This window comes from Schistocerca cancellata, chromosome 3, assembly GCF_023864275.1.
Source record: "Schistocerca cancellata isolate TAMUIC-IGC-003103 chromosome 3, iqSchCanc2.1, whole genome shotgun sequence".
NCBI classification, from domain to species: domain Eukaryota; kingdom Metazoa; phylum Arthropoda; class Insecta; order Orthoptera; family Acrididae; genus Schistocerca; species Schistocerca cancellata.
The window spans coordinates 287,269,904-287,290,807 of NC_064628.1; the positions used below are offsets into that span (position 1 = coordinate 287,269,904).

At 39.2% G+C, this 20,904-nt stretch overlaps 1 protein-coding gene across 3 annotated transcripts in view; it reads right to left on the reverse strand.

Annotated features, from left to right (window-relative positions):
• LOC126174963 (uncharacterized) overlaps positions 1-20,904 on the reverse strand; it is a 103,152-nt gene that overhangs the window by 24,496 nt on the left and 57,752 nt on the right. For all 3 annotated transcript variants that reach the window (XM_049921432.1, XM_049921433.1, XM_049921431.1), the window contains exon 5: positions 18,350-18,492. In XM_049921432.1, coding sequence (XP_049777389.1) covers positions 18,350-18,492 — 143 coding nt within the window. The remainder of the gene's footprint in view (positions 1-18,349; positions 18,493-20,904) is intronic.

A 20,904-nucleotide genomic window follows, 5' to 3' on the forward strand; every position in this document is an offset into this window, starting at 1 on the left:
GAGGCTTTTGGCAACACGACCTTCGAATACATGGTTAAAGCAGCAGAGGTGCACAGCTTGGAGACCACCATTTGCAGGTGTGTTAGAGCCATGCTTAGCGGTAGAAAGGTAGAAGCCACCATGATGCAAGAAAAAATTGTAATCAACACCACAAGAGGCTGTCCACAAGGAGGGGTCCTGTATCCTCTACTGTGGAACCTTGTGGTGAATGAACTCATTGTAAAATTAAACTCTAGACAGTACTTTTGTCAGGGATACACTGACAGTCCTGTCATAGTAATACTTGGCAAATTTTCAAGTATAGTCAGAACTACAGCACAAGGAGCATTTAACATTGTGCAAAACTGGAGCAGGAAACAGGATCTAAGTCTAAGAAGACTATTGTAATACCATTTATGAGGAAGCAGATACAACACACACACTGGAATTTCAAGCTCCTCGATGAAACTCTACCAGTGAAGGGGTTAGTGAAATATCTAGGGGTAACCCTCGATGAGAAACTATTGTGGAACCCTCGCATAAGGAGCACCTGTTCCAAGGCGGAAGGTACTCTAATGAGTACCAGGACAGTTTGTGGTAAAAACTGGATGTACACCACAGTAGTAAGACCTATGATCAATTATGAGGCTACAGTGTGGTGGAAAAAGGTAGAGCAGCAGGTAGCTGCTAAGGAGATTTCTAAAGCACAGAGATTGGCCTGCTTAGCCATTACAGGTGGAATTAGCAGCATGCCCACTGCTGGGATGGGAACCATGGTGAACATGCCCACATTACATCTGTTGGTAAAGATGGAGGCAGCAGCTGGAGCACATACGTTAAAGACTGGCAAAAACTGGAACTCACTGGGGTATCCAGGATCTCACACCAAAATACTGTATAATAACACCCAGCTGCTTCGACAAGCCTTTGAATGTAGTAACTGGAAGTAGAGAGCTTTGGGAGACAAATTTCAACACCATACTGGGGACATAGTCTGGTTCACTGACAGTTCAAAAATAGACCAAGGTGTTAGAGCTGGGGTATACAGAATGCAACCAAGACTGGAGAGTGCAATCTCTCTAGGGGAGATGGCCACTGTGTTTCAAGCAGAAATTTCTGCTATCTGGGAGTGCATGGAGGAGAATTTACGGAGGTGCTAATGAGGTCATCGGATTTTCATTTATTCTGACAGCCAAGCAGCCCTGAAAGCACTGGCAGCCTCTGCAACAAGATCAAAGATCGTGGCAGAATGCAGAGTCCTTGTGCAGCTAGGGGAAAGCAATAGGGTAAACTTACTTTGGGACCCTGGTCACTCAGGGATTAGTGGTAATGAGCAAGCTGATAGATTGGCCACGATAGGGGCGATGACACCATTTATTGGGCCAGAACCTGTCCTGACAATCACCAAGGCGATGATCAAAATAAAACTACGAGACTGGATGAGGAGACAGCATGTGAACATTGGGCTATGGTCCAAAAGAAAAATATGGCAAGGTATTGATGCCAAAGCTATGTTCTAAGAGAAGTCTCTCAATCCTGGGCTTGAACAGGAGAGAAATGAAACTCATGGTTGGACTATTGACAGGCCATGGGAATTTCAAAAAACACCTACATATACAATGGGGATAATAGAAGATGACTCCAAATGTAGGACGTGTGGTATCAGCGAAGAAACTGCATCCCATTTGATCTTCGAACGCGAGGCATTGGAAATTAAAAGACAGAATATTTGGACCAACTAGATCTGAATAAATTGTGTCTAGCAAAGCACTGGTAAAGGATCTCCTTGCACTGTTCAAGGGCATTGGTTGGCTTTACTATAGACACAGGGAATGGTACCGCACAATAAACTTTGTTTCAGGTCAGGCAGCAGCAGGCTTGACCAATGTTGTCTTTGCTTCCCTGATAAAATCAAATCAAAGTACCATAGGACATACCCTCTGCCATACATCTCATGGTGGTTTGCAGATTATAGATGTATGTGTCATATGTATCATAGAAACAGAAAACGACAAAACGTTAAAACTTCTGTGCTCTCACAAGACCTAGATGCATAAAACCAACATCAATTCTCCATATTCAGGAAAGTCACGACTGCCAGCACAACCTAGATGCACCTAGATGCATAAAACCAACATCAATTCTCCATATTCAGGAAAGTCACGACTGCCAGCACAACCATACACAAAAATTCAAACCACCTGATTACACATAAAAATGATGGTTTCTAATACATGCAGCAGAGACTGAATAAAATTCCACATAGTGAAGACAACTGCAAATAATCAAACAAATAGCTGTGGACAATGGAAGCAACACAAACATTACAGATAAACTGAATCACAAAATTAAAACAAAAATGCAAGGGACACCTAGCACATAAACAGATCATTACCAACACACACACACACACACACACACACACACACACACACACACACACACCTTCCACATAACATTTCCAGTCATAAATTTTTGATGCAAATAATTTTCTACATTAAGTTCTCTATGGCTGCAGATGACAACCTGTGAAAGAATGACAACTGTAATGCAAAACACAGGAAACCCCAAAAACCACAGCATATGAAATCTTGTATGTTTTCATATTTGTTAATACTTTCTTAAAAACTCCAGCTTGTGTATGTGTGTGTGTGTGTGTGTGTACTGATGGCAAAGTGTTTTATTTATTTTTTTATACTGAAAGAAAATAAAAAAAGCACTGACAATGTAACTTCACAGAAACATGTCTGGGTCAATCAATACAAAAAATCCCTTTATTTTTATTTGGAAGCAAACACAGACACAAAAACTTCAACCTAAGATGAATTATCTAGGCTCTCATTTACAATATATTTCAGCTTTAAAGACAATAGTTCTGCATTTGCCAAATTTGAAATGAATGATCTTAGTTCATCCTTTAAATAAGTTGATGGCAACTGTCTGCCTGTTAGAATCACTAAATACAAATAATCTCCAAGTGTTTGTGATGTCCTTTTTGCCTTTGGTGACCAGTGTTTATGTACAGCATCATGGTTGCCTAACCTTCTCTCTCTGGTGAAATTCTCAAAAAGACTAGGTTTGTTTACAACCAGAAGTTCTAAAATATTTTCTTTGTATGTGAATTTAGAACTACTTGTTCGATGCAGTTTTCAGGCAATGTATTATTTTGCAAGACTGTTCATATCATTAATAAAGTGTAGTTTTCCCAGTTGATACTGGGCAGGTTAAAGCCACTACCTACTACTACCATATGCATAGGATGCCATGCTAACAAGTTTAAGTAATCTTTGAATGAAACTACAGGATGATCAGTCCTTAACACAACCACCTGGCATGGAGTTCTTGGCCCTGATGGTAGCAAGCTGGCAGCAGCACTGACGGGGAGTATATTTCCCCTCCACTGCAAGGCCTTTGTGTAGAAATATTACCCAGGTAGCATGTATTTGTTAGGTGACACAATGCAGTTTATTGACTGAAAGCGTTTCATGTGAAATGATGGAAAGCAAGTACTCTACTCACCAAAGAGTATTCATGTATGATTCATTCATGCATACAGAATAAGCACATGCAGTAAGGAGATTATTTCATGAAGAATTTCTTGATGTTCTCTTTCCTAATTGGAGTACAATTCATCAATTGGTCAATAAATTTTGTGAAATAAGAAATGTTCTTGGCAAAAAACACAGATAACCACATACAGAATTCAAAGAAGAAATTATGGATAACACTGGGTATGCTTTGGAAAGGTCTCCTAGGAAATCACATTGCTTTCTTTCTGAGCAAATGGGAATTTCTTATGTCTTTGTTCAAGTGGCTACATAGTTATTGAAGTGACAACCATACAAAATAATTGTTGGGCACTAACTTAAACTGGGTAACCCTGCAAAAATGTTGCAGTTTTGTGAATGGATTTTGAACAGGGTTCACGATGGAGAAATTGACCCTCATCTAACTTTCTTCTCAGACAAATTGTGCTTCCATGTAAGTGCCTACATTAATTCACAAAGTAACTGTTACTCAAGTACTGAAAAGACTGCTGTAATACACGAGGCACCCATATATGACCAAAAACTACAAGTGAGGTGTGCTATTAGTGGTGAGAGAATAATAGGCTCCATATTTTTCCAGGAAACAAGAACATGCTTTTGCTGCCTTTCAGCTGATCTCAGTGACAGCACATGTAGCCAACTTCTCATTACAGGAAATTCATGGTGTGTTTCTAAATACTCATTAAAATCATATGACCCCCTCATTCCCTGTTTTAAACCCCTGCCACTTTTATATCTAGGGCACATTAAAGAAGAAAATGTACAAATCAAATCCACAAACTTTACATGAACTTAAAACAAACATTCATCAAGAAATTGCTGCTGTCTCTCATAGGAAACTGCAGAGGGTAATGAGCATTTCCTACGCAGATGTCAGAAATGCTTGAACAATGAAGGGAGCCAGTTCCAGCATCTTCTTGCTTAATATATGTGCATAATTTACTTTTCTTGGTAAGTGTTTTCATTATGTTTGTTAGAAATAACTTACGCAAAAAACTATACTATTTTTACTGTGGACCTCCTGTCACCTGCGCGCACGCACAACAGACAGCCTCGTTGGTCAGCCACACGCCGCGAAACCGGTTGCGTTAATGATTGATCATCCTATATAACCAATGTGTCATAATCTGGTGACTAAGTCCACCACCCTGGATTACTTTTTTCCACTGTTATTTGCAGTCCTTTATTTTGAACTCCACTAGAGAATCTATCATTCCATTACACGTTCCCTGCAGTGTAATAAATTTCTCTATTCTCTGTTTCAGATTTCAACCACTTTCTAATATGATATGAAGGGAGCTGCTTTCTACAAGGGACAAGAACTGTTATCACTTTTCTGTGAATAGTCCCGCATTTACTGACTAATTTTTTATGATTGACTCTTTGGACTTTGTAACAACAACAACGCTGTACTATTGTACATATAATAATTTTTTCTTCTGATTTTTCGATAAATTAGTGTAATCGATGTTCTGATTTCATTTCATTTTTTTTGTTTCATGTCATTGTGTTAAGAAAACTGTAAACAAATTTCGATGTGAATATTAATGTTTATGTCAAATTTCAAGCAATATTGTAATAGAATTGAAGTGTAAGAAATGTTGAAACTGTTGTAACATGTTTAAAATTGTAACTGTGCGTCTGGTCCATACGTAGGCAATGTATTAGAATATGTAGAATGTAAAACCTCGGGTGAGTACCCAGCTTATAAGGGAGCGGTAAAAGGTGGATGGCAGGCGAGCACGGGAAAATACACACGGGCGGCACGGCACAACAGGCTCAGTAGAAGTAGTCGGAGTTGGGCATTGGTCTGAGCAACACGTTCTGGAGCGAGGAGGCTCTCCTGGAAGACGCAGTTTCATTGAGCCTCGGATATGCCATTCCTACGTCCATACAGCATGGTAAAATTCCATAGGTACTAAATGGAAATGTATTGCGACGCTATGAAGAAATAAAGTGCCGATACGTCAAGAGCCATTGCTGTGGATGTATGTGTGCTCTGTGCCTCGCCATCTCGCCGCTCGCCAACCGCCGCATCGATACGAACAGGTTGAAACTTTTAGTACTGTATTCGTGTGGACCAGTGTTACTTTTGATCCATATTGTTCAATAACAACTTAAATTTTACCAGAACTGTCCTATTATTTAATTATCCTCACAACTAACCTATCTAGGGTCCTTTCCACATGTTGTGCAATCCAAGTGTCCCGAAATGAAAAATTAAAGTTTGTGTTAATAATAATTACCTGCAGACCTAGCTATGTTAGAATGATGTTTAAAGAACTGTTTTGTTAATGAACCAATAGAGGAATAACGAAGGTCTGACAAAGTTGGAAGATAACTTTGATATTGATCTAGTAATGAAGTTTAATTATTTCGAGACAGATATAATAGTATTTAAATGAGCAGGAAATAAGATAAAAAGAGTAGTGACTCATATATTGGAAATCTTGAGCACATAATGATTTCAGTAATCAAATTTTTTAATACAGTGATCATAACAGTTTCAGGGTCCCCACCCCCCCTTTTTTATTCATTTGAATTCTGAAGTGTTCTAAACTGATTTGACCAGCAAAGCTAAAGTCAATATAAAAACCAAAATTTATCAGTGTTTTATATTTATTAAAATTGATATTTTGCTTGTGGCTCGAAATTGCTATTTCTAGGGTAACCTACGCCCAATTTTAATCAGATCAATAGACAGTACGAAGTTTTGTAGTAAACATTATAGTGTAGTGTTATGTATTTATGGTTTTTCCCTATCAGTACAGAAAGTGAAACTATCAGTTCAATAGATTTTCTAGTTCTAAAATTTACCATATTATGCAGTGTTACTACTTGTTGCTTTGCACGAATATCTGCCAACTTGTACAGGGAAGAAACTCAGTTAATGCCTAATTAGGCTGGCAACCATATTATTAACAAATTGGTAGCATCTGCTGTGTTGCTTTTTGTCCGTCCTGACGTGTAGTTGCATTTCGGACTTGCTTGACGTATCATTGTTATTACAGAATGGGTGTAAGTCTGATTTGCCTCCATTCAGGTACACGCGGTCAATATCTATACAAAAATCCTTTCTCATAAGGTGAAGCCCGTCAACTTACCATAGTACAGGCTTTAAGGAGTATCGAGTGCCACACGTGCCAGCATTACAAGTGGCTCCCGGTGACAGGACACCCAGTTGTTGTCGGTCACAAATGAATGTGAATACCGAACAGTGGATGTTCAGTGGCACGAATTGCAATAATATTCAGTAGAGTAAACAGCAGTGAACGTCAAGTACGGTAGTGTGGTGTAATTTGCGTTCAGTATGGACAGGAATGTAGACACGGTAGATGTGCCGAGCGTAATGAAAGATGTGCATGGCAATGACAGGAGTTTACGCGACCAGATAATAGATGGCGTTAGTGGTAGACAATAGGCGTACATACAATATCACGAACATGTTAACAAACAGATTGAAATGTCGAGATTGCCTAGAACACAGCAAGGAAAAAAACAGGAAGTAGAGGATGACTTTGTAGATGATAGTGGGTACGTGAACGAATCCACTGACATGTTTGATTCTCCACAGATAAAGAAAGAATCGAAAGAAAATTTTGAGGTAGGATCGGAACGCACCAATTCCGTAGAACAAAACAGTGTGAAAATTTTAAGCATGAACGATTTATTTGAACAATTAACCAAACAAACTGCACGACAGAGTGAGCAGCTCAAAACACAGAATGATCAGCTTAAAAGACACGTTAATGAGCAGCTCAAAACACAAAGTAATCAGCTTAAAACACACGTTGACGAGCAGCTTAAAACACAAGTTGGTCAGCTTAAAGCACAGGTCGAAGAACAAGGAATTAAAATTAGTAAACAAATAGAACAGGTAGAACAAAAAGTGGGTAATTTAAGCTCTGTGGTAAATACTATGAAGTTTGAAATTGACACAATTCATAAAAATATGGATACTATGCAGGGGGAAATTGACAACATTAACAATAGGTTTGATGTTGAAATTCTCAACATCCAAGAGAAAGTAGAGCCTCTAGTTGAAACAAAAGTAGACGAAAAAGTTTTCGGTCTTAAAACTGAGATCGTAAACGAATGTCAACGCGGAATCTCACAGTTGAAAAAGGCAGTTTCAGGCACTGAAAGAGATTTAGGCGAGAAAGTTACCAGATGTGTACAAAAGTGTGAACAAAATACATCGAAAATTCAAGGCAAAATTTTTGATCTCGAGAGTAAAATCAAAGATAGGCCTGGTGTTGTTTGTAATGGCACACCACTTACGAAGCTGTTGGAAGGTGAGGAACGCTTCGATCCTGCCAAAAAACATAACGGATGGCATCCGTTAGATTTCATCAAAAATTGCGAAAGGATGTTTCCTGAACACTTGTCTGGTCAGGAAAAGATAAACGTAGTAATTAGCGCCTTAGCAGGTGGCACTAAGCGCTGGGGGATTAACTTGAATACCGAACAAATGACGTCCGAAGAATTTAAACAAAAGTTTACGGAAGAATATTGGTCCGAACAAAAACAGGATCATTTGTGGCGCGAGTTTATCATGGCCAAGCTTCATGATAACAGGGGCAGGAATTCTTTGAAAGATTTCTGCGAATATTGGTACCGAAAGTTGACACATTTAAGAGGGAGAAGATCCGATTCTGAAATCATATGGGAGCTATATAAAAAGCTTCCAGAAGATTCGAAGAGATATGTGGGAAGCAATCATCGTAGCGTTCAAGCGTTTCTCGAAAGGGTCGAAGACGAAGACCACTGGCGCGAAAGTCGTGCCAATTATCAGAATTTTAGTAACAGAACTAATCGCAATAATGACAAGAGAAATGACGGCGATGGGTTTCGTGTCAACATGATACAGAGTGGTAGAGGCAGAGGAAGAGGAAGAGGGAGTTATCTAGATCGCGGTAGAGGGAACACCGCGCAAAATAATAACAACGCGGGAAACTAATTTCCGCGAACGTTGCGGGCCAAACGGAAGCGGACAGAACATATCAGCCCCGATTTAAGAAATGTTACTGGACTGACAGTTAAGTTATGAGACAGGTTAGAGACAGGCGTGGAACGACGCAACGTGTTGTTGCAGAACAAGCGTCAGGTGCGAGCGCAGATGAGTCATCTTCGCCGTGCAGAGCGATACATGTTAACAGGAGAGTGAAGCATCAGAGGGCAATGGCCCAGCCTAGCAGAACAGCTGTTCAGAGAGAAGCCACTAGCAATGCGGCAGCATTAGGTACGAACATTGCCGTAAGAGCTGGTGAATACATTATGAGTGGTAATTCCGTGGCGAAGGAAATAGTAGATGAAACAGTGGATACACCGAGAGGTGCGGTTAGCAGTGTTAGCAATGAAGTAAATGGCGAGAATGAATTAGCAGAAGTAACTAATTGGCGTGTGCAGATCGACGATCTGTACAAGGGCCTCAAGCAATGTGACTGGGAGGATTTTAAGAAGGAATATGAGGCAAGGAGGTTAATTAGTGAAAAAGGAAATAGTAGGGACATCGATAAGGTGACATGGCCCGAATTTAAAGAGAAGAGAGTAAATAGCGCAGCGCAAAGTACGCATGCTGCCGATAGGACGAAGGTTAAAGATAGGAAGAAATTGGAGGATGAAATCATAAGCATTGATGAGGAAGTAACTTCTGTTAACGATCCGCCAACAGTACAAGCTGCGACTGAAAGGCACCGTGGGGAAGGGGCAGATAATTACCTAAAAGTAATTGAAGTCCACAAGGATTACACTAAATATGAAGTAACAGTGGATGTGAGTAAAGCTGATAATGAGGCCGTTTTGCCGAAAGAGGATACTGAGTTAAAATCAAAGCCTAATGAAAATGCAGAGGAAGAACTTAGTGCCTGTCTCAGAAAAGCTTTTATGTTAGAACCTGAAAGTGATCCAGAATGGTCAGATTCTGATGATAGTTCAGATGACGAGTATTTCGGTACTAGTGAAAATAATGGGAATACAGCTAATTGCGATATTGTACCTACTGATGACGAAGTTTCAAAACAAAATCCAGATGTTGAGACTGAACACAGAAAAAAAGAACCACCGGACGACTCAGTGTTTATTTTGCAAAGAGTTCAAGTAAGCAAAGACTTTGAACTCCAGAAACCTAGAAAGCCACCAGATATAAATGGTTCACAGGCCAGGAACGTATCTTGGGACGATGTCACAGTCAACCAAGGTGTGTTGTGGAAAAAACAGAAAGGGGCATAGTTTAGAGTCTGGGGCAGATTTATATTGGACTTTGAGAGTGTCATGAACACCTTACATCATGAATCTACTGGGTTCCCACTGGAAGAAATTTTGTTAGGCAGCAGAAGTAAAAGTTTAATTGAGGAAAAACTAGAGTTTCCACCTTGTACAAGCTTGGGGTTGAGTCAAAAGAAAGAATTAGTCAGAAAAAGGGCAAAGCAAAAAGCTGAATCCAGATCTAAAAGACACGATAAAAATCTGAAAGTTTCAAAATTTAAAATTGGAGATTATGTTCTTTTAAAAACCCACGAAAAATCTAGTGAACTGAACCATGAAATTTCCAAATTTAAATATATATATATTGGACCGTATATAATACAGAACATTCCACACGATAATGCTTACTACCTGATCTACCCAAAATCCAAGAGACCTTTAGGTGTAAGAAACGTTGTGGACCTGAAACTGTATGTTCCTAGGAGTGAGTAACCTAAGTACACTCAGAAAGCAATCTGCAGTAAATATGCTGTATATAATGATGAAACTATTTTATTCTAAATGTAACAAATCTTTGTAAATGTATGTATACCAATGTCGGTGTGCTAATGTACTTATGTAAGTTTCAGATTACCAAATGTACTATAAATGTAAAGATGTATGGAGAAAATGACTGAAAAGAAAAGGCAAATGCTGTAAGCCAAATAAAAGATGGGACTGCCAAAAATCAAAGTGGGCAGTATATGAGTCATAATATAAAGGACTGACAAACACCAAAGAGGGCAGATAAATAGTCAAAGGAGAATTGTAAGTGTGGTGCAGGTGATGTGATAAAATGATACAAAATGGACTGCCCAAATCTGAATAATAGGCAGCAAATATGTGTAGTAATTTTTCTGAATATTATTGTGTGTTTGTTAGTAAATAAGGAAATGGACTGCCATTCAATGCAAGCAGCAACATATTGTTTTATAGTGTATATAGGTATTTGTAACTGCTTTTGTAGATAAGTGTTTGTGTTCCAAATTTTGATTTTATTTATTTGAGAAATATAATAATAATGAGAAATTTGATACTTAAATAATGTTGTGATAGGAGGATGGACTGTGCCAAAGGCACTTAAGTAAGTGATAAGTAAATGTTCTCGATACCTTAAAAAGTATAGACCTCTATAATGTTCGAGAAAGGAAGTTTAGTGCTACAAAAATTTATGATGGTACATTCACTCAAGGATTCAGAACCCCTGTATAAATATAAAGTTTAGTGTTCCCGTCAAATTTGCACTTAGTGAAATTTACTGGAAACAGGGGCATGTGTAACAACAACAACGCTGTACTATTGTACATATAATATTTTTTTCTTCTGATTTTTCGATAAATTAGTGCAATCGATGTTCTGATTTCATTTCCTTTTTCTTGTTTCATGTCATTGTGTTAAGAAAACTGTAAACAAATTTTGATGTGAATATTAATGTTTATGTCAAATTTCAAGCAATATTGTAATAGAATTGAAGTGTAAGAAATGTTGAAACTGTTGTAACATGTTTAAAATTGTAACTGTGCGTCTGGTCCATACGTAGGCAATGTATTAGAATATGTAGAATGTAAAACCTCGGGTGAGTACCCAGCTTATAAGGGAGCGGTAAAAGGTGGATGGCAGGTGAGCACGGGAAAATACACACGGGCGGCACGGCACAACGGGCTCAGTAGAAGTAGTCGGAGTTGGGCATTGGTCTGAGCAACACGTTCTGGAGCGAGGAGGCTCTCCTGGAAGACGCAGTTTCATTGAGCCTCGGATATGCCATTCCTACGTCCATACAGCATGGTAAAATTCCATAGGTACTAAATGGAAAAGTATTGCGATGCTATGAAGAAATAAAGTGCCGATACGTCAAGAGCCATTGCTGTGGATGTATGTGTGCTCTGTGCCTCGCCATCTCGCCGCTCGCCAACCGCCGCATCGATACGAACAGATTGAAACTTTTAGTACTGTATTCGTGTGGACCAGTGTTACTTTTGATCCATACTGTTCAATAACAACTTAAATTTTACCAGAACTGTCCTATCATTTAATTATCCTCACAACTAACCTAGCTAGGGTCCTTTCCACATGTTGTGCAATCCAAGTGTCCCGAAATGAAAAATTAAAGTTTGTGTTAATAATAATTACCTGCAGACCTAGCTATGTTAGAATGATGTTTAAAGAACTGTTTTGTTAATGAACCAATAGAGGAATAACGAAGGTCTGACAAAGTTGGAAGATAACTTTGATATTGATCTAGTAATGAAGTTTAATTATTTCGAGACAGATATAATAGTATTTAAATGAGCAGGAAATAAGATAAAAAGAGTAGTGACTCATATATTGGAAATCTTGAGCACATAATGATTTCAGTAATCAAATTTTTTAATACAGTGATCATAACAGTTTCAGGGTCCCCACCCCCCCTTTTTTATTCATTTGAATTCTGAAGTGTTCTAAACTGATTTGACCAGCAAAGCTAAAGTCAATATAAAAACCAAAATTTATCAGTGTTTTATCTTTATTAAAATTGACATTTTGTTTGTGGCTCGAAATTGCTATTTCTAGGGTAACCTATGCCCAATTTTAATCAGATCAACTGACAGTATGAAGTTTTGTAGTAAACATTATAGTGTAGTGTTATGTATTTATGGTTTTTCCCTATCAGTACAGAAAGTGAAACTATCAGTTCAATAGATTTTCTAGTTCTAAAATTTACCATATTATGCAGTGTTACTACTTGTTGCTTTGCACGAATATCTGCCAACTTGTACAGGGAAGAAACTCAGTTAATGCCTAATTAGGCTGGCGACCGTATTATTAACAAATTGGTAGCATCTGCTGTGTTGCTTTTTGTCCGTCCTGACGTGCAGTTGCATTTCGGACTTGCTTGATGTATCATTGTTATTACAGAATGGGTGTAAGTCTGATTTGCCTCCATTCAGGTACACGCGGTCAATATCTATACAAAAATCCTTCCTCATAAGGTGAAGCCCGTCAACTTACCATAGTACAGGCTTTAATGAGTATTGTGTGCCACGTGTGCGCGTTACAACTTGATATCTAATCTGCTGAAATAGTTGCTTAAACTATGCTGGTTTCTCTACTGGACATGACAAATTTTTGCCTAATCAAAAAAACTTACTCTGAATTCCACATATTCTCTGCCAAGTGACTGTTTCAAGTGAACAGGGCACATCTAACCTAGGCAGGGCAACAAAACAAGTTTCCACTGCATAGCATAAGCCAAAGAATCTTCATCCAAGCTTGTGACACATGACGAGGTCTCTGGTTAAGAACCTGCTCTCGGCTCCACACGGATGGATCTTAAGGATATGACCTTTGGCCTGAAAAGGAAAACCCGTATCGGTTTTTGGAATGTAAGGACGTTGAGAGAGGCAGGAAGGCTAAGACAAGTTGAAAAAGAGATGGTGAACTATCGACTAGATATATTGGGACTAAGTGAAGTAAGGTGGCCAGAATCTGGGGAATTCCAAACACAAAATGGTGGAGTGTTGCTGTATGCGGGTCAGACCGGTGAGGACGCGATGCACAAGAATGGTGTAGGGCTCTTACTATCTAAAAGCAGCAAGAAGAGCTTACTGGAGTGGAAACCAGTCTCAGAACGGATAATAACCGTACGCTTTAAAACAAATGTGCGATATGTCACTGTAGTTCAATGCTATGCACCTACTGAAATAGCTGAAGGAGAATTAAAAGATGCATTTTATACAGAGCTTAACGGAGTTCTTAGACAGATAAATTCTAGGGACATAAAAATTTTAATGGGTGACTTGAACGCAAAAGTTGGTTCAGAAAATGAAGGGCCTGAACATATCATGGGCGTGCATGGCATGGGGATCAGGAATGTAAATGGTGAACTGTTGATAGATACATGCGCTCAACATGACCTAGTCATTGGAGGCACATTGTTTCCACATCGTAACTGCCATAAGGTAACATGGGTTTCTCCAGACCACGTTACCGAAAATCAAATAGACCACATAGTCATAAGTCGCAAGTTCCGACACTCTCTGTTAGATGTCAGAAATAGAAGAGGGGCAAACGTTGGAAGTGACCACCACCTAGTTTTGGCGGAATTCATACTGAAAATAGTGGCAAATAGAACCAAGCTCAATCATAGGTGCAAGAAAATCGAGGTGGCAAGATTAAAAGACCAACAGATCAAAGAAACATTTGCCCTTGAACTACAAAACAGATTCCAGGCCCTCTCTGAAGAAAACTTTATGGAAGAGGGAATTGAAACATGCTGGCAAAAAATCAAGAACTGTTATTTAGATGTGGGAGAAAAAAATCCTAGGATTTAAGGCACATCAAAGGAAAGAATGGATCTCCGATGCTACATGGAATGAAATCAGCCACAGGAAAGAACTAAAACTTAAGTTAAATTTTTGTAAGACAAGAGCGCAGAATATATGGAGGCAAACAAAAAAGTGAAAACATTGCTACGTCGAGATAAAAGGAAATGGATAGATGAGCAAGCAAAATTAGCAGAAGAGGCAGCAAGACAAGGAAATATGAAAGACCTCTACAACATTACCAAACGGTTGTCAATGAAGAACTTCAAACATGAAGGACCAGTTAAGAACAAGAATGGTGTGACGCTTACAACTCAACAGACACAGCTACAGAGATGGGAGGAGCACTTCAGGGAACTGTTGAATTGTGAAGACAACCAAGAGAAACAAGTACGAGATGTTCCAGAGGAAGTCGAAGAAGACCAAAATATAAATTTGCAGTGCCCCACAATGGACGAAATTAGGATTGCCTTGAAAACACTAAAAAATACAAAGGCTCCAGGCCTAGACAACATAGCAACGGAGCTCTTAAAAGCCAATACTGAAAGTACTGTTAAAATGCTCCATCCTTTGCTGAAGCATATTTGGCTTGAAGAGAAATCTCCAAAGGAGTGGAAAAATGGCTTGGTGGTAAAGCTCCCAAAAAAGGGAAATTTGTCAGACTGTAACAACTGGCGTGGTATTACATTGTTGTCAGTGCCCAGTAAGGTCCTCACCAGAATTATTTTAAACAGAATTAAAGAATCCCTTGAAAAGCGACTGCGTAAAGAACAGGCCGGTTTTAGGGCACAACGCAGCTGTGTTGATCTTATTAACACTCTTAGGATCATCTTAGAGCAAAGCAAAGAATTCCAAGCAACCATGTACCTGGCATTCATTGATTTTCAAAAGGCCTTCGATTCCGTGAAACATAAAGTGCTCTGGCAGGTGTTGCGGAAGTATGGCATACCACAGAAGATCTTAAACATCATAAAAGATCTATATGATGGCTACAAATGCTGCATACTCCACAAGGGAAATATGACAGAGCCCATAAAAGTAACAACCGGAGTCCGGCAGGGTTGCATTTTGTCACCAACACTTTTTCTACTCATTCTAGACTCTGTTATGAGAAGAGTCACAGCAGGCAGGAGATGAGGAATCCAGTGGGGGATCCACGAACGTCTGGAGGATTTGGATTTTGCAGACGACATAGTTTTATTAGCTCCAAGGCTGACTGATATGCAAGCTAAATTAAGCTTGCTGAAAGAAGAAGCAGAGACTGCTGGCCTCAAGATAAATACAGGCAAAACAAAGGAAATGAGAGTAAACTCAGGTAACATGGAGATGCCCCTGTTAATAGGTGAGCAGCGAGTGGAGACTGTCAACTCATTCCTGTATCTGGGTAGTATAGTGGCGGAAGATGGCGGAGCTGGAGATGACGTGAAAAACCGCATTAAAAAGGCAAATGCTGCCTTCATACAATTGTATCCAATATTGGAAAATAGAAATATCACATACAAAACAAAACTCTGTATTTTTAATACAAATGTGAAGGCCGTCCTTCTGTACGCCAGTGAAAGCTGGAAAATGGATAAAAAGATAACAACCCAGTTACAAAGCTTCATAAATAGATGTCTTCGACGCATCATGAATATCTGGTGGCCAGAAAAAATATGTAATGAGGGGCTTTGGCGAATAACAAACCAGATACCTATAGAAGACCAGATACGAGAGAGAAAGTGGGGCTGGTTGGGGGCACACCTTGAGAAAACCAGATGGAGCCATCGAGAAAAAAGCATTGGAATGGAATCCCCAGGGAACAAGGAAGAGAGGAAGACCAAGGGGCACATGGAAGAGGACAGTGGAAGGGGAAGCAAAAAGAGTTGGCAAGACCTGGGCAGAATTGAGGCAAATGGCCAAAGACAGAGACGGATGGCGAGTTCTCCTGGATGCCCTATGCCCCCATAGGGGCCAAAGGAATTAAGTCAAGTAAGTCAAGTCTCGGCTCCACACCAGAGTGCCACGATCAGACCTCAGAATGATGCTTCAAATCAAAAGCCATGTATAGACATCACTAGGTGAGGCTAGCTATCTTCAAAAAACTGCAGTTTACAGATGTAAGGCTCTCAGAAAACAAGTGACACACAGTTTATGCTGACTTGATTTACAATCTGCAGCTACTCACAATCTAGGATTGCCTATTCCCCCTCACAGAAAATTTCCACTAGGAAGCACACCGAAAGTGCATTTGTATAGTTTTCCTCCTGTGACTCTATTTCCCAAAGAAGGGCCATCACACTCTTAACACTGGAACTGCACACAACTAAAAGCTCCTCCTTCAGCCTCTATGGGTTCCCTGAGTATGACCAGGGAGTGACTGCTGAACAAGCAATGGGGTGAAGGGCCACTGGTTGTGTCTCATGATTAGTGGGAGGCAATGCCTTAAAACTGCTTAGTTATGAGACTAGTCTTCTCACCATTAGCTACATACAACATTCCTCGTGAAACAGCTCCACATCAGGACACATCCTGCCAGCCACCATCAGGTGACAGATGGGGTTCCTCTGAGGATCAGAATTGGCAAAAGGAATAGCTGGCAAGCCCTGCAGAGTCCTTGCAATAGGAGACCCCATGCCACTTGCCACCAAAGTAATCTGCAGTAGCCTGTAAGGATACCATGATCAGGATCCTTGCCAGTGAACTATCTAGTAGCAGGTGCTATCTGGTGAGCCTTAGCTTCTAGAATGTTCTGTAATTTCCTGGTAGACAGGGCCCTGTCATGTCACATTGACAATGTACTTCAGTAGCGAGCTCATGAAGGCAGTAGAGAACACTTATGGAAAGAGAAGAGGGTCAGAAATATGTAGAATTAAGATAAAAGTGATTAATAGTGGAATGAGCAGAGTATTTCATTGAAACAGGAATGTCGAGTTGTCTGTGGTTTTTTTTTACGGGTGAACAATTCTTGGAATTTGTCACGTTAATCAAAGTGAATGGTTGCAACAAAGTTATGCATATTTTTTTATTGTCTGTAAGTTGAATAAACTATGTTAAAGAGCATCAACTTTTATTTCCGATGAACATTGTATCTTTTACAATCAATTTTGTTGTACATGACAACAATCACATCCAGCACAGTTAGGCTGCAGTTCAGTTTTCTATGTGATCAAGGCTGAAGTAAGTCTATCTCCCTATAATCCAAGAGCCAACCATTAGGATCGTAGGACTGTAGGACTGTTGGACTGTTGGAAATTACAGGGTGAGAGCTTACAGGACATATGAAGTCAATCAACAGTGACCAATGCAGCTTCAGCTGTTTGTGGATGGCAGTCACCTCCTTCATCACAATTCTGCTTTGGGCTCAATCCACAGACATATCTATATGTGAACACAGTTCTTTCAACAAGTCAGAAATAAACAGAGGAATTAATTTCAAGCCTAGGTTGTGCTCGCATAAAAATGAAAGCAAGAGCAATGCAAGATGCTGCAAGAGCTGCTGCACCTAATGCTGATATCACAAGATCTGAGGCACCACTGTTATTTAATAGTTACTGACTCAAATTATATTAGACAATAGTAGCAATAACAGCAGCATTCATTGATACTACTATGTCAATGCATGAGAACCTGCCTCTGGTGAATAAAAGAAACACCAGTGCAAAAAAGTGAGATGCGCGCGCGCACACACACACACACACACACACACACACACACACACACACACAAATTATTTGCTGCTTACTTCCAAATGAAAGCACAGTAACAAAACTACACAACATGGAAGTTAGAATACAATTCAAACACATGCTCATGCTGTATATCGATGGGTCACAAGGTCATGCAGTAAAATAGTAAATAGTATGACTTGTGAGGATATAGGATCCCATACAATTCTATATGTAAGCAAGCTATCTTCAAAGCTAACAGCACAATGTCATAGAACTGAGATAAAATAGATCAAGTGTATGGGGTATCACAATAGTATACAGAGATACAGCAAGGAATTCAACGGACAATAAAGAAAGGGGAGGGCAAAGAGAGGGGGGGGGGGGGAGGGAGGGGGACAGAGAGAGAGAGGGGGGGGGCAGGAGAGGGGGGGGGGATTAAAAGAAGGAAAATACATAGAAAATGGAAATCTGAAACAAAATATTAGTGAATGGAGGTAGTAAGAACTGAAAAATTTGTGAAAGTACCATCAACAAAATAAACCAAATTCTTTAGTATCTGTTACAACTTTGTCAAGTGCTTCCAAAAAATCACAGCTACACAAATGTGATCAAAACTTCTGCTTACTCTGTCAGTGGATCATATGCCTTATTCTCGGTGACAGTGGACACTGGAGTTTCATCATCAGAGTGGTACACATCATCATCCTGTAAGTCAGTGTCGTAGCAGGAAATATCAAATTCCCCTAACTTCAGCAATGCTACAGCATCCTGAAAAAGAGGGAAACAAAAAGAGATTAAACCTTTAATTTGGAATGGAAAATGAAGAAATTTATGCCAATGACAGTAACAGACAATGAGGATGACAGCATAATAATGAATAGCTACAAAAAACATGACAAATAATAAAATGGTGTCAGAATAGGACCCATGTACGTTTCTATGAAAAGCATTTTATTTTCTTGAAATGGAAAAGAGTACCACACTTTCAAGAATTTCACAATGAGCCACTTCAGTACTTATTTTTACTCAGTACTACTAAGCATCTACAGCTGGATGACTTGCTAGCATAGCAGTAATGAAGTATATATACAAACCTTCCTCCTGAATTCTATCAAAATTGCTACAGTAGTTCCTGAAATTAACCTTCCATACAAACAGAAAAACAAGGGCGTTGGGATTCGGTGGGGCATTGGGGGAGGACTTTATAATATATATACATGTCTGTTCTCATGTGTTAGACCATTTTCATCAACTACGTTTATGATTACAGACAAGGGCATCACCAGGAAGGACAGCTGCCTTCCCTATAGATCCGAAGATTTTTTTTTCAATTCGTACTGGTCGCCCAGTTGGTGACAAAACTCAGACATCCTGGTCATGGCTGCCTTCATTTGAAGAACAGCTGAAAATTAATTAATTCTGTATCTGGAAAAGGACACTACTGGCAAGATGCACTGTTGGACTGTGTAGTGTGGTTTGTTCGCTTTTACTTGATTTTTGTAGCTCTACATTACACTAATTTTGCCCACTGAATGTTGTTTGTCAAGGTGCTATAGATCTAGCACAAACGCAAGTAACGTTTCAGATTTTTGAACATATGTTTCACAATATAGTAACATCTCAAAAACGTAAAAACCAAACCATTGATTGGAATGAGGCTCGGTGTAGACAACGACCATTTGGTGTGCAGCAAGCAATACAAGATTTAAGAATAATAAATTAAAAATGTGTTTAATTCAAGACTCAACAGGACATTGAAAACCATGATGTGTATACAGTCATTACAACATCCATGTGATACACACAGACACTCTAGCCTCTATCTGTGATTGAGCTCTATATATATATTCAATAAAAGTTGTCATGACTCATGCAGTAGAGCATTCAACACACAATTTTAGTTATACACGTAGATGACATATCATGAAAGAGAATTTGATTATATTTATTGCTAACAATTCCATATTTCAACACTTGTTTGAAAATTGTCAGTTAAGGAAATGCTTATCTAGCTTCGATGGAGTTGCTCTTGGATCAACAGCTAAGGATGCACAAATCTGAAGGCCACCACTTTGGATGAACTAGGGTCTTCAATAATTGGGTCAATGGCCTTCATTTGCACATATAAAAATAAATAAATAAATATTAATTTTAAAAAATAAAGTAAAAGAGACTTCTGAAAATTCTCATAGATTGAAAAAAAAAAAAAAAAGAAACAAACACTAATTGGTTCTGATTCGGTAACCAGTATGCTTTTCAGTAACTAATCTAAAAATAACTTCTTAGCGACCTATACAATGATAAATTAAATGCTGGCATTTGCTTCTTCCCGTTTTTTCCTTTCTGAATTTCACTTGGGCTTAGTTATCAATTTATGAGTTCTGACTGGTGAATTTATTTCATTAAACTTCCTCAACATATCGGTTGCTATAATGTAGTACAACAAACTTCCTTGCAAACTTACTAAGAAAATGTATCGTCTCTGTGGTAAGCAAATCAAGAAATTTTATCAATAGATAAATAAAATTTCAATGCTTTATATGTTTCTACAATAATTCTGCAGTAAGTTTAAAGAGAAAAAGGGCAGAAGACAGAAACATTGAAAACCATGATGTGTATACAGTCATTACAACATTCATGTGATACACACAGACACTCTAGCCTCTATCTGTGATTGAGCTCTATATATATATATTCAATAAAAGTTGTCATGACTCATGCAGTAGAGTATTCAACACACAGCATATCCCTCTTGCGTAGATTTTGCATTGTCACAATCGACAGGCTTTGCTCTGTTACACCGAATACCCAATAAATGGATGCACTTTCTGATGCGACATCGCATTCTGAAATGCTATCGAACCATTTTAAAATAGTACCCTTCAAGTCTGTACCCGGTAAGACAAACGGCAGGTGAACACTGAAACCACTAGGCAGGGCCCAGGTCTGGTGTCTGAGGCAGGTAGTGGCTACTGGCGAAGAAAATGAATATTTGATTGGGAAGAAAGACCAGAAAACGCTCTAATCCTTACCCCAACACTAAGTATTGGCAACAGACTAGCACTAAATGCTAGTGGGCCATGAGACCACACCTAGGACAGCAACAGCTTGTTGGAAGTACAGAGCTGCAGACAGACGTACAGCCACACAACATGGATATCAGAAACTTTTTTGGTGAGT